General features: G+C 40.5%; 1 protein-coding gene across 1 annotated transcript; it reads right to left on the bottom strand.

Annotated features, from left to right (window-relative positions):
- Positions 1–391: 391 nt before the first annotated feature.
- Positions 392–18,148, bottom strand: chs1 (chitin synthase 1). The gene is made up of 35 exons (XM_076156091.1): positions 18,059–18,148; positions 17,840–17,911; positions 14,362–14,497; positions 12,612–12,797; positions 11,962–12,163; positions 11,406–11,566; positions 10,957–11,032; positions 10,403–10,521; positions 10,151–10,328; positions 9,499–9,595; positions 9,283–9,379; positions 8,916–9,037; positions 8,701–8,796; positions 8,443–8,607; positions 8,189–8,336; positions 7,975–8,040; positions 7,703–7,878; positions 7,531–7,589; positions 7,120–7,320; positions 6,832–7,000; positions 6,491–6,606; positions 5,732–5,911; positions 5,526–5,630; positions 5,320–5,434; positions 4,712–4,793; positions 4,401–4,627; positions 4,188–4,318; positions 3,967–4,048; positions 3,739–3,892; positions 3,454–3,558; positions 2,681–2,791; positions 2,091–2,228; positions 1,928–2,007; positions 1,483–1,549; positions 392–1,025 (listed from the first exon to the last, which is right to left on the bottom strand). The coding sequence occupies exons 2-35, from the start codon at positions 17,884–17,886 to the stop codon at positions 951–953; spliced, it is 4,269 nt and encodes a 1,422-aa protein (XP_076012206.1). The 5' UTR covers positions 17,887–17,911; positions 18,059–18,148; the 3' UTR covers positions 392–950.
- Positions 18,149–23,039: the final 4,891 nt, after the last annotated feature.

Genomic DNA, 23,039 nt, shown 5'->3' on the forward strand with positions numbered 1-23,039 from the left:
GCTGTACTAGAAAGTGAGATTAAGGGGTTAAATAGTTCATTTTTCTATGTCACAAACCTGCTTCACTTTTATTGGCTCTGTGTCGCCATAGTAATTTATGCTCCATGGCTAGCTTGGTACAGAGCAGGTTATGTTTGAGCTAAAATATAAAGCACTTTATTTTGACCAATCAACTTCTTTGAAAAAAAGCATCACCTTTCCTGTGGGATCCTGTTGAATCATGTTGAACAGACAATATTTATGCGTATTACTTGCTTTCCGTTTCATCGGATTGCAACTAAAACATCAATGATGAGAATAATGCTTAGTCTAAGGTATTGATCACAGGTGATACTCAATCAACTGATACAGTAATGACACTGAGGAGAACATTTTTGCGAATGAAGCCAAATCAAATCCAGCTTTATTTATTTAAAGTGCATTTTACATGAACGTCTCAATACACTTTATATAGAAATATTAAATCTTCACACAAAAATTCATCACATTTTTAAAGTGCATAGTTTAATTTAATACAAAATTACTTGGACACTTTTGCCGCATTTTAGTGTACAATTCACCAGGAAACATTCCAAGAAGTATAAAATACACAACCTTTCATAATAAAACGTAGAAAGTTTTCACATTATTAAAAATGCAGATTTTTTTCATGAACTAGATTTAGTGAAATTCACCACGTGTAGAAATGAACTGATCACACAGTGTAAATTAATGTAGAATAAAGTAACAGTAGCAGACAAACAGAAACCATGACATTTAATTTCTCTACGGGCAAACTCCAGATTCAGTTCTTACACACCAATCTTAAAATCATTCACATTCAAATAAAACATTAATTGGATGAACGATAAATATGTTCATATAAAAGCCTTGAACGCACTTCCTGTATTGTTAGTATGCATTGTGCTTTTTTACGTTAGGAAATTCCTGTTATGCCTCTGAGATCATCTTCAGAGCACATCTTCAACTGCCAAGACAAGACCGCCGACATCGGGGTTCTCGATAATCATTCCGTCCTCATCCTCCTAGACAGAGACACAGACAGACAAACAGAATAATGAAATCTTTACAATTCAACACTTTTATGTAGTGGGACCTAATCTTTTAATGTACAGGGTCTTAGTCTCAAAGAAGTCAATGCAATCCTTGTGTATTGTCATGACATTAAATGTGACATGGTGTTTATTAGTAATGTCTGTAATCTTGCAGTGATATAAAGAGATGAGCAGAACAGTTGCTTTTTCCTGGTATGCAGCTTAGATGACAAGGAGTGATAACCGTATGTCCATGAGACATTCTGTCCCTGATTCACCAGGGAACATATGATTGCTGACACATCTGTAACTAAGACGTGTTAACATACCTGCCAATGACGAGGGACAACTCCTATGAGGGGTGTCCTAATGATTGTATAAGGGAGTGTGAGTGCCTTTCGGGGGCTCTCGTGTTTGTGTGTGTCTGTCTGCATGTCTTGCGACTTACTAGTTCTTTCTCCTTGTAGTCTTTTTCTGTGCTGCGATAGGACACCACATGGATCAGTGTGTAGATCCTAAAAGCAGAAAAAGGAAGACAATCAGAGCTGCAGAGATGAGACCAGGACAAAATGTGGGATGAAAGAGAATGAAGTAAAAACAGCGACAGTTAGTTTGACATGAAGGATCCAGTACAAATGATTTTACATCAAGACAGGTATGTGTTACTCAAACATTTCTGCTCCACTGTGGTGTAAATATTTATCATATATATCTAAACATCTAATTATATCCTAAGATAAGTATTTCAGCAAGCACTTCTACTTTTCTCTTAGGAAAGTAGTCCCAAGTCTAACTGTAAGCAGAGAAGTGGATGATTTCATTTGAATGTAAAGTGATGACAGTACAGTGTGTGTGACATCTAACACAGCCAGATGTGTGTATCTGTGGTCTACCTGTGATACAACATGGCCAGGAACTGGACAAGTAGAAGTACAGCAAAAGACAAGAGGAACATCAAACTGAGGGGCTCCACCTGAGATGATAAAGACAATAATTTACTGAGTGACATATAAAGACACATCTCCGTCACTGCAGCACATTTCTTTGTGTTCTAACCTTGAGATACTCGTCAGATAGTGTTCCATTTGCAAAATACTTGGGGATCTTGATGCTGATGACGTCACTTCCAATCGCCTGCAGGAAGAAGGTGGCTACCACCCACAGCACGTTGATGATGAAATACAAGAAGACTGCCTGCAGGGAGTGGAGACCATTTAAAGCTGGATCACTTCTGACAAAGTTTAATATATGTTAATATGTGAACCTGTGCATATTTATTAAGTGAAAGGTGCTGTTTTCTAATTGTAAAAAATATTGAAGCTGTCCCATAATGCTTTGCTTCTTGTAATCATCCCAAGAAAGCTGGAGAGGCAACAGCCAGATTTTAATATACAATATATAGTTAATGCTAAATGTGTTTTTGTGCAAAGTCTTTATTTCATGGTTACCAAATATTAAGTATTGAATGTTATGTTAGGTAAATACTCAATAAAAATCCTAAATTAACCTTTGATTTAATGTGAAAGGAAGTATACTGTATGGAAATAATGTATATATACACACACACACGTGATAATCCTATATCCGCTTCTACACAACACAGGCAAACACTCAGATTTAATGATGAGTAAAGAAAAGCAGCTGACCCGGTTGCGCAGTGACTTGAGTTCTCTGGTGACCTCTTCCTGATGTGCTTTGGTTTCAACGATGGGTGTCAGGTAGCGCTCGATTAACTTGACCCAGAAGTCATTTTCAGCCTAGGCAGATGCACACAGAAGTGATTTTCAGAATTTTAATCTCAATCTCGCAGGAAAGCTCACACACCTGGCTTAAATTCACACTTCCTCTCAGCCAAATGGTGTCAGCAGATCTAACGTCAGCACTGGGAATAAAGACCAAGCTGCATACCATCAGCCAAGAGCGCGCTGGAAATGAATTTGGAGAGACAAAGCCACACAGAAAACAGACAGCAACAAATATTCTTAAATTGTTTGTGTTTTGTTTTAAAACGACCTGGCTGGTTGACATAATTTCGCCGATGTGTTACAGTATTGGTTACTTGGCTGACACAATCTAGTCTCCCAGCTCCTCTAAATGTGTGTGTGTGTGAGTGTGTCAGTATAGTTTCTACCTGTGTGTATAAGTGAGAGACTTTGTGCCTTTGTGCATGTTTGTATGGGCACACGTGTCTGCCTGCTTATGTGCAGGAAATGGTTATTACATCTGTGCTGCTGTCCTCCAGCCTTATCTGACCTATTTTCCCTACAGGTCCATTCCACTTTCCTGCTGCTGTGTTTGTACAGTAAACCTCTGCTCTCTGGTTGACCCTGACTAATACCTGCTGGGTTATTTGCCCCGCTCCCTGGGGAAAGTGCTTCTTTAAAGGGTGTGTGCTCCAGGGGCCAAATCAGCTGCTTACCTCCTCTAAATTTTGCACTAGTGGGGCGGTGAGCGTTTTCTCAATGGCTCTCTTTAACCTCCGTTCAAGTCTCATCATTCGATTGAGCTTAAGGATCCGTCGAGCCTGCAGCAGAGAGAAAGTCAGTTACTTACTCAATCCATTATTGTTACACACAACTGGGGAGGGACCAGTTTGGGTTTCATTCAAGGTAGAGCGCGGGAATCAAAGCACTGAAAGGTCATATAATGATTATTAATTATATAAATGTTACAACAAAAAGATAGTAAAGGGGATGCGGCAAACCTCCTCGGAAAGTGCAAGTTTTATTTCCTCCATTTGGCTGTTTGTCAGAATATCTTCAGGTCCGACTCCATATAACTCTCCACTGAGGCGGTCCGTTAACATCGAGACCAAGTCCTCACACAAGTCCTGCTGGTTTTTGTTGCGAAGTGCGTATCTAACCACAAAAAAACCCCCCACTAATCATACAGATTCATGTAGATGTGTAGAGTGCGATTGTGCGTTTCTTACCGTATCTGTTCTTTTAGGTTTCTCTTCATGTTAGCGGAAGTCAACTTCTTCAAAAACTCGCGTTTCACTGGCTCCACCCAGTCTACGCACACATCATCATCATTGTTATGGTTAGACTGCATGCGTGTGTCACTCTATGTGTGCCTAACAGTATGTAGTACGCAGGATATACTTTGAATATAACGTGTGAATAATTTGTACGCAGTGAAAGTGTCTCTTACCCTTGACAGCGATCACCTCTTTGTTGTTCAGGTCATCATTGTCCAAGGACTCAACATCGTCATCATCATCTTCATAATCTGTGCCATCATACGTGCTCACTGATGTTCCTTTTTTTCTAATACTGTCATAGCTGCGCACATACACATGCATTTACACACATGAATGACTGGAGACAGAATCACTCAATAGCAATCGGATTGATAAATGATTACCTGCTGATGGAGGACATGTCAGTCACCTCCCCTTGTAATTTCTCAATTGGGTTCTTCTTTGTTCCCTGCATGGCTTCTTCTTTGATGGTGTCCTGCGGTAACTCAGGCACTACATCGGTGGGTAGCAGTTCAAATGTATCCTGGCCCCTGACAACAGTAGCAGGAGGGGCTTGCTGTATCTGGCGGGTGATTTGTTGAATCATCAGATTCTCTGTTTCCTGGGTTATCTATAAATTAAAGAGAATGGAAATCATCTGTTGAATCAATCAATCAAATAATCCATCCACATGTGCATTTGTCCCCAGCAGTACCTGTATCTTCATATCCCAGCAGCACAGTTTACAGGTTCTGTCACACAGCAAATTATGCTTCTTCTTTACTTCTCCTTCTGTCCTGATAGATACAAAAACAAACACACATTCATCTGGGACAAATCAAAGCCAATAAATAAACAAATCAATCTTGATTTGATTTCCTGCTGCATCATTATACTACGTCTTACATGACATTTGAGTTGTATCCCAATATTCATGAACATCTGCACAGTGTTTACGTAAGGAACGTGACATGGATGTTGTACTTATGCAACATCTAGTTGCTGCTACTGGTAGACGTTGCTACTGCCTGGTACTACTGCTGATCAGAAAATGAATTGATTATTCTTGTAATTGATGTGATACGACTATGATTATTAATAGAGGGGATTTGCTGCCTTCTTCTCTTTTATATTGTTGTTACTGTACTATATATTAACTTTAGGTTAGACATTATTACATTATTACATTATGTATGTATTACATACATAATTACTTTCTAACCTTATAGAGCCGCAATGCCTTGCAAAATAAATGAGATAGATTCATTTATAAAGTCACAAATCATTAGTTTCAACATTATTCATGAAAATGTAATGTATTACTTGGACTCCCTTGTGCCCCATGACACAATGTGCATGTTAACCAGTGAGTAGATGGTCAGCAGCAGGTACCCACTGGGAATACAGATGAAATACATCAGTCCATAGATAATCATCCCTAGGGAGAAAAACACAACATAACATAACATATCAGTATATCACAACTAATATTGTAAGTAATATAATCTACAATAACATTTTATCCATACCAAATTCTTCTGGGTGTAGAAGTGCAGTGACCAAGTACATGATTGTCATAGAAACCAAAAATATGCCGGTGGGGGTCAGGAAGGTTCCCTGAATAACCATGTCACCTAAGAGAAGAAGGAGATGTATGTGTGGATACTTGTTTAAAATAAAGCTTAAAATGTTGATACATGTAACAACATATTTACTTGTGAATTTTTTCACCCACCAATGATGGAGAAGAAGGATGCAGTCATGAGGAATGCATACAGAACACTCATGACGGCAGCAATGACTATTTGGGTGTTAGACTTGGTGACAAAGCAGACAATGATGTAGAACACAGGAGGAATGACCGCTACGATGATGGAGAGCTCGCCAGTGAGCCCAAACACAAACTGGAAAGCACCTGGGGGGAGAGGGAGAGGATGAGAGAGTGAGAGAGAGCGAGAGGGAGAGAGAGAGAGAGAGAGAGAGAGAGCGAGAGAGATGCATGGAGGCAAATGTATGTAGCTAAACTCACATAGTTAAGATCCTGCTTGAAATTGTGTAGAAAATATGTGTTGGAGGTGCAGATCAAAAGAAGGGAGCAAAATGGTTTGGTCTGGCTTGTTTGGTTTTCACTCAAGAAATGTGAATATCATCTAAAACCTAATTTCTGCTTGAGTGACAGATCAGGAGGGTGACAGCCGTGTTTCGCGATTTGGGGCTTGAATGAAAGTAAGACAGTTACAGAGATACTAAGCTGTTTATGACTACTGAGTGTAAACAATCTTAACAATCCTTGTCACTCTTTAGGCCTATGTACTTGCTTAAATAGTTTGCCGCTGCCGATGACAAGTATTTATGACAAAAATATGACAAGGGACATGCAGATGAGAGGAAAAGAAAATGGAACAGAAGATGAAGTATTTCGCCCCACTGCAATCATTAAGAGTTCGACAGTAAACACTGTGCAGTGGAGTAGAAGACGAGAGCTCAAAAGTACCTGCAATCATGAGAGTGACAGAGGCTGGTCCAAGAATAGAGGAACCTACAGTGAACATCTGGTAGAAAATGTAAATCCCGGAGATGGACATATTTCTCTTCGCTGTCTCTGCGCCACTGTGAATTAAGTCAAAACAGCAAGTTAAAATTCACAGTACACACTACACATGCTATGGTATCATAATAACCATTTGGCTGAGGATGTACAGCCTGAGCATATAGGACAGTAAAACAATAGAAGCTGTTACAATCAGAGATAACATCATTAGGTAGAGTCTTTATTGTGGGTTATGCTTGACAGAATCACCCTGACTGATGATGAATAAGAATAACACAACTAACCTGTGCAGGAGGTCCAGTGTGTTAGCCAGTGTTGAGGGTCCCCATCGTCGCCTCTGGTTGTAAAACTCTTCAAACTCTTGTGGTGAGTTGGTATACGCATCTGATGCAGCGTTGTACTCGACGCGCCACCCTTGCTGCAGTAACAAGGTGCACAACCAGCGATCCTCGCCTACACAAATACAACACATGAACTCATAGGAAATCAATATAGAGAAATATGCCAAAAGGTCAATTCAAAGGTAGTTAAAGAATGTGCATGTGTGCGTGTATGTGTGTACACATGCCAACCTTGGTCATATTGCACATATTCAGACGCTCTTGTTGCAGTTGTTGTGTATCTCTTCAATACATTGTCGTCCATTAAGGCAGACCCTCTGAACAGACTGAAACATCCTGGGCTGCACAGCACCGAGCCAAACACGTGTTCTGCTGTCTTCTGTAGCCAGTGGCCCACTGCATACTCAAACTTCTGATACCACACCATGGGGCCTGACAGGTAGGCAGGGAGGGTGGGGAGCAGGTGCACAACATGGAAGAGTGGTGAGGACAATAGAGTGCAAACTGACCAACATGTTAATCTGAAGCCATGTTAGATAAGATAGGATGTGTAGTATACCACCTTTTCAAGGTTAGAGTCATCTAAGCCAGCGGGGCAACCAACTACACTGAGTAAATATTAGTGAAGAAATGTGTACTTACCCATACCAGTAGGGTGGATTCTACCACAGGCTGCACCCACATTATCATACATCCTCAACCTGCAAATCAAAATAGATTTGAATAACTATATTTGAAATTATGATAAGTGCAAACTGAAAAAAGGTCTGGAACAGAGCAACGAGTCTATCAGCCAGTCTGTCTGATAACTAACCTGTCTATGAGCAGAACCACAGCTTTTGGCTGGAAGTCGGTGTCTCCGTCCAGAGCCAAGATATAAGTGTTTTCCTCTGATATGAATCTTCTCTTAGCATCGTTGTCATGTTGGGGCAAATAGAAAGTCTCACCATCCAGAGAGATCAAACTGCCTCTGCATGGGTTATTCTCCCGCTGGACAGAATAGAATAGAATGGGGTTTACATTTTACATGTGAAATATCGCAGAAAACATTGACAACTACACTTTTTAATGTAGCCAGCGCCTTACTGTGATCTTCACTGGGTTCTTCACCATGTAGCCCTTCCAGCCCAGCAGATAGTAAAGGTACATAATCTGAAAGACAAATAAATGACATGGGTGTCACACGAAGCAGAAGCATCTCTGGTACAGAATGACACGATGCAATGTCAATACATCTTCAGAACACCACAAGGGAACGTGTATACATACACACACACGCTCACCACCACACACTCTGTACCTGGGACCATCTTTTCTTGTTCCTAATGAGAGCTTTATCTTTCAGGTGCATGTAAAGCATGTTGCCCTCCGGCATAACAAACATCAGCCTGCCACCGTAGGGAGTCTCAATGATCGATACATCATCTGGTTCTTTGTTTGTAAATACCCTGGAGAGACAGATGTTTGGGTGGCTGGTTAGTTAGATGGAATGGAATGGGATGGAATGGATTGATGGATGGATGGATGGATGGATGGATGGATGGATAATCATACCTATAGACTTCTATGACAACACTGACCAAGTCATTAACGTATGAATTAACCAGCCTTTTTCCTGTTTCCTTCTCGGTCATATAGGAATCATCCACAAAAATGTGACATTCAAAATCAAAACAGTCCTTATGTTCCTCCTTTGGATCGCCTCGATATCGGTCAAACCTGAGAGAGAGAAAACATTATGGACAATGGCAAAGGAAACGCTTTTAGAGATTCCACACAGATGCTTAGGCGTCTGGAACGACCATTTCCAACCTGAACATGGAGGTGAGGATCTTCAGCATTTCATCATAGGTCTCGTGCCACATGGTAGCACAGAGATAGATGACACAGTTCTGCATCTGATCAGAGCTGCAGAGAGGAGAGAAGTTTGACTTAAAAATAATGTCACTATTAAAGCATGTCCATTTCTCTAAAATCATACCCAAATAATGAAATAAAAGCTAATTATGAAAAAATATATATTTTACCTCTCTATATTTTGGGCTCGGGCCACCTTCATCTTGGTGTTGAGGAGTAAGGACAGATCGATGAAAGCAGATTCATAGAGACGACGGACAAAGAGCTGAGAGGTTCTTTCTATACGTTGGACCTGAGAGATGGCAAACATAGGGAATTCACCTTCAAAACTACAATGTACAATTTTAGCATATAAAAATACAATATGTTCACCCTGTGAAAACTACTAGCTCCACCCTGGTGCCATGTATGATGATGGACATCCACTATCCAATCCATATCAGTCAGAACACATCTTTTATGGAAATTTGCTTAAATGGTAAACATACATGGTGATATAGTGTGTGTGAGTTAGTATATGTGTGTGCACATATTTACCTCGATCTTCCATACGTAAGATGTACATGTGACAAAGGCTGACCACATACACACTCCTTCTAGTGCCAACATGGAGAAAGGCCATTGCACGTAGAAGCTTCCAATCAAATAAGTCCATGCAAGGTAAAATACATATACATTAACATTTATACTGTAAAATATGACTAGAGCTATTTGAGATCACCTATAGAATGGCAGATTACAGTAAATACGTACCTGTTGAGAGAAGTCCGACAGATGCTCCTGGTGATTTCCAGCAGGACCACATTAGTGGTGTTCTTATTGCTCAGGGCTGCTAAGCTGTCACACAACTCTGCCCACACAAACACAGGCTGTGAGTTACGACTGTTAACAGCTACTACGTTGATGCTGCTACAGCAAGTATGGAAAAATAATATTTCATCAAGACATTTCAAGGTCTAAACATCAGACTTTAATTTCAACTAAATTTCTCAGGTGGTCCTTGATTTTGTGTTAGTGTGCATTAAGAGTTGCCCTGAACACAGCCATGTCAGTGATTGGCAGTAACTATGGGGAAATTATATTTCATAGACCCTCAATTATCAGACATCAAGCCATTTATACAGAAGCACCTTCAGGCTGAGACTCATTCCTCCCAGATGTGCCACAGGAAATCCTTCCTTCCTGTGGCCATTGGACTCTACAACAAATCTACCTCGGGTCTTTCTAAGACAGGGACATTGAACTAAAAGTTAAAGAGGTCCAGTTGGAGAAAATTTCTTGAAGCATAGGTCTGGAAGTTCAAAATGTCTAAATATTCAGTGTGATATATATTTAAGTAGCCTAGTGGTTGTATCAACATCAATCAATACCTGACAGTGGAATCAAATAAATAAATAATTCCCACCTGAGACGTTGCTTGGGGGTGTTCCGGGAAGTTTTTGTGACTCGGTCATAAACAGTACTAAGGCCAGCATCAGCACAGCGGGCCCTGTGCAGCACAGCGGCACCGCAAAACTCATCCGGACTGCGTGAATCTTACAGGCTACGACCCCGAACCAGTGACAGGCGGCCGCGCAGAACGCCTGACAGGAGCGAGAGACAAATGTGAGCCGTGTGTGGACACTCACCTGGCGCCTACAGACTTCCTGTTACTCACTTGTAAGAAGAACAGCCCCAGTCCTATCAGCAGTAATTCGGTTTTATCCTTTTGCAGGTTAAAATCGGACCAAATGACCGACTTCTCAATGAGGACATGGTAGATCAGGTACACCGCTCCTAGATTACAATACAAAATAATGCAGCGGTTATTGCATTGATGTAAAAGGCCAATCAACAAGGAATAAATCACAATAAATAACAAGATGAAATACAGAGGAAATTTCACACTGGTAAAATAGATATAGATATATTGTGTAGCAGAGGAGAATACACAGTTAAATCGTTTTAGGTTTTCAAACATAAACAATCATTACATCTGAGGAATACTATCCACAATCTAACCACGCCTGTGATATGACACAAATCTTTTTGTTCTCTAAGGTGAATGTGAGAAATTCGATTTTTTTTCACTCCTATTTCAAACATTGATAAGCACAAAGTGATGTGAGGATGCTGATAAAACGTTTCACCTAACCAACTTTGATTTACACAACAAAACAAAATGTTTTCTCAGTCTGATGTGTGTAGATGCAGACATGGACAGAAAATTACCGATCACGATTACTCTGAGGACACTGCTGATGACAAAGACAAAATCCCTGAAACCATCCAACTCTGACAATTGGTCCTGTGGGGACAGAGGGACAGAGGGACAGAGCGAGAGAGAGAGAGAGAGAGAGAGAGAGAGAGAGAGAGAGAGAGAGAGAGAGAGAGAGAGAGAGAGAGAGAGAGAGAGAGTTACCTTTTCCTTTATGCTCTATATAAGGATGAATGGATGAATAATAATAAATACTATCTGTACATGGCTAATAAGAGGATATCTTGAGGATACAGTCTGGGGGGCAGTGTCACAGCCAAGTATTAATCCATTTTTTTTGTTATGTTACCCCACTGTGAAGCATCCTTGGGTTTCTAAAAAGGCGCCATTATTATTATTATTATTATTATTATTATTATTATTATTATTATTATTATTATTATTATTATCATCATCATCATACCTGCAGGCGGTTAGTAGCTTGCAGTGGGTTTTCCCACCAGCAGAGGGACACCAAGAGCACAGAGAAAATTCCAAGTCCAACGTAAACGTAGCAGTCCGCGCTCTGATTGTCGACATATGATGTTACACGGACATAGTAGTCCGTTGCCAGGAGGCAGTAACCTGTATGTAAGTGAGAGAGTGATAGTGCGTTAGTTAGACCGATGACGTGGGAGGTACATATGGACAGCATATGTCAGCATGTATGGGTGTTGTTTTTCATTTGCTTAAATGTGTCAGTTTGAGCAATATTTTTTCATCTTTGGTCTTAAACATAGACCTTGGAGCTTGAACTGTGACCTCACAGAGACGTTGACAGGTTTTTGTGGATTTGTTGAGATAAAGCTATCTTTAATCAGACTATGATGGAAGCAATTGGGACAAAGACAGACTCTCTGGGCCTGGAATTTAGTGTGAAGATCTGCACTAAGACAATATCTTTGCTTTTACAGCGTTGGAAATACTGGGAACGAGGTGCAGAGACACAGACAATGGAGAAGAAGAAGAAGGTACAGTACCGGTGACTATGAGAAAGAGGGAACAAAATGGGAACACGATCCTCCAAGTCTCGCTCTGTAGTCTGAACGCTATCTGCAGAATTGAAGAGAAAATGCAGACTCCTCCAGTGATGAACAGATTGGTCAATACGTCAAACTGAGGCATGACAATCAGCACAAGGACTGAGGTTCCAAAAGACACGAGGCACTCAATGCAACAGATCTGTAGAAGAAACACACACACACACACACACACACACACACACACACACACACACACACACACACACACACACAGTTAATATCAAATTGTGAGTGTCACTGTTAAGAGTTGGGGGGGTTCTTTGGGCTTCACAAATTGATTTACGCTCCACTTCAAATCGTTTTTACTCGTGGGAGAGAACTCATATTGACGCCATCAAAATGATTCAGCAATAGGTTATAGTCAGGATTTAACAGAATGTTAACAATGTCTGGCTTTTATAAATGCACCACTTTCTCATGGGCAAACAAAAAGAGAGCTGCCTCAATGTTTGTTTTTTCTCCTTTGCTCGTAGATGTGGATTTGTGATTGTTCTCATAGTGACAGTGCTCACGTGTGCCGGCACAAATGCGGTTGTGCTTATCATGGACTAGTACACATAAATGAATAAGCTTTTAATATACCGTACCACTGCCATGGTCCTCATGTTGGGCTGAACGAAGCTCTTGAAGGCACATCTCCACAGTGATTTCAAGAACACCAGGAAGTTGGGGCAGATCAGGCAGAACACCAACATCAGCATGTAGAACTGTCTTTCCTTTGGACTGCGCAGTGAGGTTGGACTGGACATGGTGGACAACACCAGGAGAGACCCCTGATTGGACAGAAACGATGACGAAGTGCGTTAATCTAACATTCAGTTTGGACAGGAACAGAAGGAAGAGCAATGGTAAGAACCCCCAGTGAAAGAAGAAAGCGGAGACTGAGACTGAAAGGTACTTCAGTTAAATCGCTGTGTCAGTCGTGTGTAATTATCCTTGTATATGAACTGTTAGTGAGCGCAACAGCACCAACTGGACTGCTTGGTGCTGCACAAACCCTGCGAGAAACCAGGCAGATTGCTGAAAAGGTAGAAAGTAGTGGAGAGTTGGTGGAGCAGTTCTTCACTTTTATGTGTCTGCAGACCTGAGATATATTCCTCCACAGTTTTTATTTAAGGACAATTTAAGGTTACCAGGCCAAGACCTCGTAAATGAAACCGATCTTCTTTCTGTCGGCCTCTCCTGCAAACGCGAAGCACACTAACAAAGGTGACTTTGCCCTAACCAGAAATCAGATTAGACATTAAGTTTATTTTGTCAGTTGGCCCTCATTAGAGGTTGGAGCAATGATTGAGAGATGTTTATATCGTGAGACCAGATCAGCTTGGCCTCATCACTGCCGCATGGCTTTAGTGGGGTGAGAGTCCGCTGTGACTGACTTTCCAGTCAACCTCTCCCCGCTTCCAGCACCTACTGTAGATTATTTGCAAGGAGTTGTCATAACTTCCTTATCGCCATTTACTTTAACGGCAACAACGAAGTCCAATGACTGTTTACATACGACAACAGACTTCAGGAAAGCATTGCTAGGGTGCTCGCTCTCCTGTGATTCATAGTCGAGAGGGAAGGAGAGTATGAAGGGGTTGAAGCAAAAATGATAACAACAGCAGACAGAGAGACAAAGAGAGAGAGAGAGAGAGAGAGAGAGAGAGAGAGAGAGAGAGAGAGAGAGAGAAGGACAGAGGGAGAGAGACAATTAGGTGCAAAGGGACTGACCACTGCCCTGCCATAAATATCACTCACGGTCTTCATGCTGCCTCGTTAAATAGATAAGACTGTTATCACACGCAATTTAATGATGAATTTTACAACCATCTAGGTGACACACTGCTTCTTCCAGTTTATACATACATGAGTTTGATAATACAGTATCTTTTGGTCCAGGTGTGGTGAGATCGTTTCAAGGAAGAGCAACCTGTCTCTGTTGTGCAAGAGGTCAAGCAAATAAATGAAAACGATGTAGTCAGTAAATCTGTATGTCTATACAGTCTTTCCATGGAATCTGCTTTGAATATTAAACCTATTATCCTGAGTTCAACTTGACTCAACTTGATCTCCACCTCTAACTCGCTGTGCAGTGTTTCTTGAAAAGGAAGAAGGAGCTCCAGAAACTGCTGCTGGTACGACCATAAAAAACTGTTTTATACCAGTGTTTGTCTCCTTATCCTCCAGACGTATTCATCAACAGCAGTTCTACAGTGTACATGAGAACTGGCAAATAAACTCAACGTGACTTGACTTTACTGTAAAAAGAAAAAGAAGAAATGGGTAATTCGATAGATAGATAGATAGATAGATAGATAGATAGATAGATAGATAGATAGATAGATACGGTACCTTGGCGATGACGGCGCTTGTGAGCACAGCTAAGCCCACTATGGCAGCCACCAGGTACTGGGCCACCTGGAAGCATCTTCTCTTCTGTTCCTTCTCGGCTCCGATAGGGTTCAGCTGGAATGGATCCCATGTATCCCTAACATACGCAGAGAACACAAACTTAAGGCAACTCGTAGACTTTTCTCATGCCATACATGCTGATTCTTACCTTATAATATTAATGGCTCCGTGTTCCACTCAAGCACGCCAGTATCAGCACAAAAGCATGAACAATAACAGGATGTTTAAAAGACAAGCCTGAGAACTTGCAGCCTTTATGATGTTGTTGTTTGTTTCCCTATGCCACAGCATTATTTACCTCAGTACATAGTACAATATATAGCGGTTTACTGTACACAATTCATGGTCAGATAACAAATGCATTCATTCCCTATCCAGTGATTGAAGGAAGAGCTTTTCATGGATAAATAAAAAACGAATACAATGGCCATGCTTGATGAATAAGCTTTTAACCCTCCTGTTTTGGTTTGTAGACAAGGTTTGTAATGTGGGGAACACAGTGAAAGATTCATAAATAATAGTCATAGTCATAAATCATGATTACACTGCCCCATATTCAGTATTTCATTCATTGCTTTTATTATTCCTTTGGCCGCACAGTAACCCAACCTTAATCTAATTGTTTCTATAGCTCCACCACTCTATACTAAATTGTCATGTTATTGTGTCAGTGTGTTGCTCAACTTTGAAGCCATATCGACTGATTCTATCTAAAATCTAAAAGCAATCTCCTTTTTACTGAGGTGTTTTGTGTTTCTCTCTTACTTTGTGATATTTCTCTCAAATGTAATCAGTGTAATAACAGCCATGTTTGTCTAGTAGCAGCTCATCCTGGTTTTTAGTTGAAATTATTTTGTGTGTTTACAAGGGCCATGGAATATTTGGATGAAACCAATTGGATTTGATCCTTGGTTGTTTATGTACGGTAACCAGTAATTCCCAGGATATATATCTTTGATATAAACTAGTTTTTGGCCAGAACAATTATAATGTAGCAGTGTGTCCACAGCCACGGTGGCAGAGTGAGGGAATGTGTGTGTGCGATGCATAATCTACTCTGGTTTATACCAGTAGTCATAATTTGTGTGCTTGCCTGCATATTGGTGTATTTGCATGGACAGGCCTGTGTCTGTGTATTTGCATGGACAGGCCTGTGTCTGTGTATTTGCATGTTCATGTCTAGTAGTTTGGATGTTTTCAATCTTGTTAATTAGAAACCCTCATTAATTATCAAGTGGATTGCAGTTTCGTTTCAGAGGAATGAAACAAGTAGTTTAGCAAAGTCGGCCAGCAATTTTCTGCTTCAGTCATTCTCTCAAAACATCCAACCAGAGCCGGTGAGATTTTGTCTGACTTGAATGAGGCTGTGACACAAGACCTCCTGGATAACATTATTCATGGAATGCTCAAAAAGCCTAATGTTGATACCCAACCACTTACTGTAGCACACACACACCTGCACTGACACACCACAACAACAGCATTACCTGTGGCACTACCACATCCAGATTTCATAAATAGTCATACACAAACAATGTATATTTATATTTCATTTTCATTATAAATACCTTCAGTATATTCCCCCATGCATTAGCATTGTGCCAAAAAAAATCAACCTTGCCTGGTTTGAGTTATTGCTGTGACAGACAAATACACCTGCTAACTACCACAGAGCCAAGATGTAATTAGATCGAAACTGCCCAACAGGAAGCCTTCGTGTTATTGTAGTAACAGATTTTGTGTTTCTAAGCTTTAAGCTTTCATGCTCTGAAAGACATCTTTGTGTTCCGAATGCCTGGGATTGATTTATTCTTATTTTCTGCCCTGCTGCCTGATCTCTACAGTGTAATATGAGAAGAGTGCTTGAAACATACCCATATTGGCGTAGGAAGACTAAATGAAGAGACACCTCTGTTTTTAAGTCATATAAATCCATACAATAACAAACTGTGAGAAATCTGTCCAATACAAATGGTATTACAGCATGCCTTAGCAATTGCAAAGCTGAATACTCAGGATTTGTGGTCATGTCCCTTTATGGAGCTTACAATGTACTTAAATTCATACACCACAATTGTAAATAACACAGATGTACTGTTACAATTGTTGCCAATTCTTTGCCTTTTCTGAAACAGAGTGCAGAATTCTTTAAATAATAGAGAAAATAAGAAATTTACGAGAAATCATCCATTACCAAATACAAAGGATGGCAGAAAAAAGCCCCCAAACCCGAAACAAACAGATTCCTCCTGATTTGAAGACAACAATAACGCTGATTGTGATTAACACTGTAGTATGTATTTAACATTTTAGATGGTGGAGCATTCCCCTAACAGCACTCACTATCTGTGGGGGTGATATCAGCTACAGCCATAAAGCCAAGCATAGTCCAGCACAGGGGAAATTAACTGTTTCCTCAAACTGTTAATTATATCAAGTAGAATCCTGGTAATACAATACTTTATTGCATATCACAGGGAGAACATTTAATAATAATATCACGGCGCTTCTAACAATTTACTCCCCAGATTAATAAACATTGATTTTGCATCTATGGACAGGAAGGAACTGCTGACTAATACGGAGCTGTATGGAAACTTCTCCTCTCTAAATCTGCCTCCTGTCTCTATTAGTAGGAAACACAGTAACTACTGCTGGAATAAGGAAATACATTCACCGTGTCATGCTTTCCCTTCCAGTAAATTGTTGTGGCGCATGACAGCCAAATTATGTTTTTTGCAATGTATCACTTATAAACCTTTGCCTCATTTCTACAACTACATGACACTTGGTGGGAACTTCATAGTCCCAGAACCCAGAACTGACCCTGAACAACATGTTGAAAGAAAACTGACTTCCCTGTTCCATTGCCCACCACAATTACACCAAGTTAGATGTAAATCAGTTCAATCAACCAACCAGCAGATGTGGGTGACAACAGAAATATCCATTTTTCATTCAGTTCCTAATTTAAATAGACCATTGGTGCACTATACAGAAGTATTTAGGAACCTGGTTACAATTTAGAGATTCGGCATGATTTGTTGCTTGGACCATTGCTGCAGTCATGAGTGATCGTGATTCCCGGCGCGAGAGGAATTTTGATGAACAAGTCTACTAAAAAGCACATAACGGGACGGGCGACAAGAATAAAGGAGGGGGAGATGGTTTTCTGCCTCCAAGAAGTGTCAGTGAGGCAGGATTTGTTTTGTATTTATTTGAGTGTACAGGCTATTTAAGATCAAATTTGGGGGGGCTGAGGCTCGGCAGTCTGACGGGCAAATAAAAATGATGTGTATTAATATTCATCTCAAGGTGTATGTCACATATCATCTCCTGTCTCGTGTCTCTGGTGGCAGTGAAGACTAAAGAAAACAGCAATAACCATTCAAACAGCAGCGTGTAGATGAGTTCTTACGCGTGTCTTCCTTCTCTTTTCTTTCCTCTGAATCTGATATCTTCCATCTTGTTTATCCAGCACTATGGATGCCTGTGTAGAGAGTATGTCATTATGTCAGAAGTAACAAAGATAACTGTTCTAAAGTTACTCATATTCTTTCTGGTGGTGGTTTAATGTGTATTATAATTAAAGGTGAATGTAAGACAAAGCAAAATACAGGAATGAATGAATCTTTACCTTGATGTCCCTGTTGTGCTGGATGTCTCTCACTCATAGATTATCCAGTCAATAGATACTCAATTTGTTGAGTATCTATTCTGAAATCGACTGTAATCCAACAGCGTCTCTGTCTCTGTCAGTTTGTCCTTCGCTCACATGTCCATTTGTACCATTATGGTTGTAAAAGAGACGCAGTCAGGTACAGCCCACAGGCGTGTCTGTGTGTGTGCGTGTGATCAGGTGTTGATCCCCAAGGTGGCAGCTAGACTGCACACGCACACACACACACAGGGTAGCAGTATGTGTATTTGTATATTTTGACTGGTTTCAAGGCTTCATGCAAAATGGGATGTCTCTCTCCCTCTCTCACTCACATGTGCACAGTGTTTGTGTGTGTGTGTATGTGTGTGTGTGTGTGTGTGAGTGTGCTTGTGTGACTGATCCTTGTACCTTTTTATTGCTCTCCTATAAAACAATCACTGAGAAACTTTGATTAATCTCTCACACACACAAACACGCAACACTGACACACACGCGCACACACGCACGCACGAAGAGTAGCATCCCAACAGGAGCATGAAATATCAGGTTATATATGATATTGCTCTCTGTGGTTGTAATAGTTTATCTTCTGTTAAACTTTAACCAGCTCCTTGTAGAATCTGCTGTCATGTACAAACTATTACGCTAAAACAGAGCTGGTCCTGACCTCCTGACACCTACACAGAACAAAATGAGGTGCAAACAAAGAATATTAGAATGTTTTCTACAGAATCTTAAGCTAAGTTAATATTACCATTGATAAATTTGTCTGTATATTTGTAAATTGATGAGCTCTTTATTTTTTTTTCATATAGTGCTGTAAAATCACTGTGATTTATTTTTTCTTTTAATATTTTGATTGCACCAAACACCAAAGCAAATTCCTTGTAAGCCAGAACCTACTTGGCTATAAAAATTATTCTGATTCTGAATATAAATAAGATCATAATATAATATAACACTGAGCTTTGGCTCTGCTGCCTGGTAATTAGTCCTGCCGTCACAATATTATACAATTAGCTTTGGCTCTACAATGTAAATGTCTTAAAATAGTAAAATAAAACCAATACAGTTGGCTTGATTAACTTTGTTTAACTTACGTCTACATTCCCATATGGAAAATATAAATACAAAACTTCAAACAGAAAGGTTGGGAATTGAACCCACAACCTTCTTGCTGTGAGACAAGAGTGCTAGCCACCAAGTTGTATGATTTGAACTCATTGTGTCTACTGCTAACTTTTGAATGTGGCTTTGCATAAGCCTTATATAACTTAATTGTTCAAATTAAGTATGAATATGTAAGAATAATTTATGCCATTTATAAGGAAAGTACCTGCTAAATCAAAATAAAATAAAGTAAACTATATTGGCCTCATACAGTATATTCATTAACTGCGCATCCATAGTTTCCCATCATGCCAACTAATCAACATTTTAAATTCAGAGAGTCTGAGAGACCCATGAGGCTCATCATGCACATGTCGCAACAGTACAGTCTGAACTGGTCCCCACAGACACGGAAACACTGCTGTCATTGGTCTTCTTTACTGAGCCACAGTTTCTAAACACCGTTGACGTTCATCAAATGTAATAAATAGTTGTATTACACTCACAGTTTTGTTTAGTGTCAAAGTCACGGAAAACAGCCATAGAAACGGCTGGAAGGCAGGCAAAACACAGACACATACACACAAACACACACAAAGAGAAGGTAATTCACCAACTTAACGTTTGGGGTATTTTCCGACATGAAACGTGTAGATGAGCGAACACACGTTTCCCTGGCTGCTGCTGTCATGGCGTTCCTTACTTGTCCTCCGTCACCAGAGGATGGAGTCCCAGTTGTTGGTTATTATGAATTCAGTGCTTGATATTAATCACTAGGTGTCAGTGCAGAGCTTTGGTTTCATCTTTCATGGTTTCAATGCGTTGTGTGCTTGTGTGGGTGTGGACAGAAAGAGTTTTTGGTGTGTGTGTACATGCATGATTTTGTGACTGTATGTGTTTTTTGGCAACGTGTGTGTATTTGTTCTTGTGCGCCTGAATATTAATGTCTGTGTGTGTGTGTGTGTGTGTGTGTGTGTGTTTGTGCCTGCACCATGGGCTCAGTAATGTCAGGTGTGGACTCATTAAGATGCTCTGCTTGTGTGTAATAAGCTGGTCATGTGGTCAATGGTATCCCCTCACCTTCAGGTAGTTGAGTATGAAAACAGTCCCACAGCAGTAGCACACGGTAACCAGGATCAAGCCAGGATGGACACAGAAGGTGTTTTCAGCCCTCCATCCCAAAAAACGTGTTTGTGATTAGATGAGCTTGGCTTACAGAAGTCCATCCACAAAGTTCACTGTGCAAAGTTTGTTTCTCAGAGGCCGTTTTAGTTTGAAACCTGCTCTGTGATCTGTGACTCGCTCGCCTCACAGAGGGCAAAGTTACAGCTTTTCACAGCTGATGCCTCCAGAGTTCCGCAGGAGGCTCGGCAGCAAGGTGTCCATCATAAAACAGCTCATCCCTGCGTCTGGTTTGGACACAGTGACTGATATTTAATGCCTGGCTTTAATTGGCCACCCATATGGGCTCCATGGTGAGAATAACTACCTGCTGTAGGTACACACAGAGTGATCTGTTGACTTTCACTACTTATCTCCAGCTCAGAGAGTGTAAAATGACATAGCATATGCAGGGTTATGGGGGGAATGTCCAACTACACTCAGCAGATTGACAGTATAAACAAGAAATAATCCCTTAAAGCTACATTGACAATTATTTTTAATGTCAAATAATGAAATTGAAATCAAATAACTCGATCTGCAGCTCTTTGCATCATTCATTCAGTCATTATGAAACATTGTAACATTACCAGGCATTACGAATGAGAAGGGCGCAGGAGAAGCAGGTAAAGTGCATTCAGGTTGTACAGCCACAGGTGTGTGATGTTGAATTCATCTATACTGGGCTCACTGTGGTGTTCACAGCAAGGCTTAGGCCCACGCTGTGTAGCCTTAGGATTTGTGAACATTAAGGCCTTTGAGCTTGAACAGATGAATTGCATCATAAATAAGAATGCTGTGGAAAATCCACCGGATCAACTACATCCAAAGGTATAAGGCTTCTGAAAACACACTCACAGACGAGTCATTTTAGATGTTTGTTTGTAGCTTGGTTGTTGTTTCATACTGCAATGTCAGTCATGTTCGAAATGCTCAGCCATTTAATTCAGCATGGGTGTGTTTTTTTGTCTAAAAGGCCATGAATTTCAATTATGTGTTATTATATTGTATATATTTACACATTGTGTCCCCAGAGGGTTGCAGGCAATCCTACATCTGTTTGCCAGTTATTTTGCCCTTGAAAGTTTGAGCCGGAGAAGGACATGCTCAAGATCCAAAATGTAATAGGGAGAGTGAAGTAAAGGGGGGGTGGGGGGGTGGGGGTGCACCGGCGGTGAGCAGAGAAAGAGGGAACAGATTTAATTAAAGTGCAAAATGTTTGATAGGTATATATATATAATTTGGTGGGAACCTGGGACAGGGCTGAATAACTCGCTCTGTCTTTGTGAGGGCCCACGTGGCCGCATTTGAAATGCAACGAAGACACTCTAGAGGCAGCACGCAGCCAAAAATTAATTGGAGTCTCGTGGCATGAGAGAAGCCTCGTGACAAGAGGGAACAAATGGAGGCGAGGAGAGGAATAGTTTGTATTCCAAGGGCTGCTCGGTTTGGACTACGGTATGAGCCAGCAACACATTTCCTGTGTGTTTTGTTTGTGTCTTTTTGACTAGAATTGACATCATAATACAGAAATGTTGACTATTAATTCAACAACATTACTTCCAAGGACAGCTGGGAGATCCATTGTCAGAAAGAGATGAGCTCATTAACATGCACACAGGATGCTAATTGCTGTGATTAAACGTCTTTGCATAATTCAAAAAATAATAAATGCCCTCCAGTCACATGGTGTACACGGCTTTATGCTATAGTCAACAGAAGGAGGTGAGATCTAGTGGGACGCGCTGTACTAACATCCAGGCTGCATCCACTTCTACATCAAATGAAATCCCCAGTTTGTTCAAGCAGCGGCTGTGGGAGTAAAGGTGTGTGTGTGTTCTTTAGATTAGATTCCCTACTGCATTTGGTTTCTCATCTTAAATTATACTGCGTTATACAACAGTAAGTGCTCAGTAAGTAAATGAAAGAGACAAATTTCTCTCTCTCGTCACATCTCTAATAGATTTTTCCCACAAGAATGTTAAATTATGGAGACGTCGAGGTTAATGTCAGGTATTCCCCCTTGAATTCTTTATGCTTTCACTTTATCAATTATTAATGGAAGTGAAGACGTTGGGGCTAAACAAATCATTCATTCTAATTGTGAATTGCTGCAGTGGTGCCACCTACCACCTTAGCATTAACTTTCATGCTGTGAATGTCACAATCAGCACTATGTTGTGTTTTGATTGCCATTGCGTGAGTACTACTGTATCTGTCATTATTACAGGAGCACCATCAGCTATCTGCAGAATCTGGAAGTTGGTCTGGACTAAAAAAACAACTATAAACGCAGTTGGCCGATACTCTAATGTACCATTATGATCATGATTCATGATTCCCTTCATTTCAGCAATAATTACATAAACACTGTTAAATGTTCTTCCACCAGGCAACCCAGCTCTTGCACAGAAACAGAGCTGTCTCGTTCAATTTTTGTCAACAAAATAGAATGTAGTCTTGTTTTTTCATAGCCAGTCAAATGCAAAAACCCAGTTATCATAAGAACAAAATGCTAAATCTCGACTATTTTCAAATATCTTTTCAAAGAGTGAAGCAAGTGTGTGTGTGTGTGTGTGTGTGTGTGTCTGTCTGTGTGTGTGTGTGTGTGTGTGTGTGTGTGTGTCTGTTTGTGTGTTTGTGTGTCTGCTTACAACATGTGGGTTGTTTTGGAAATTTGACAGCA

This window comes from Genypterus blacodes, unplaced genomic scaffold (genome assembly GCF_046128005.1).
Source record: "Genypterus blacodes isolate CSIRO-AG114 ecotype Tasmania unplaced genomic scaffold, CSIRO-AGI_Gbla_v1 ptg000067l_1, whole genome shotgun sequence".
Taxonomy (NCBI): domain Eukaryota; kingdom Metazoa; phylum Chordata; class Actinopteri; order Ophidiiformes; family Ophidiidae; genus Genypterus; species Genypterus blacodes.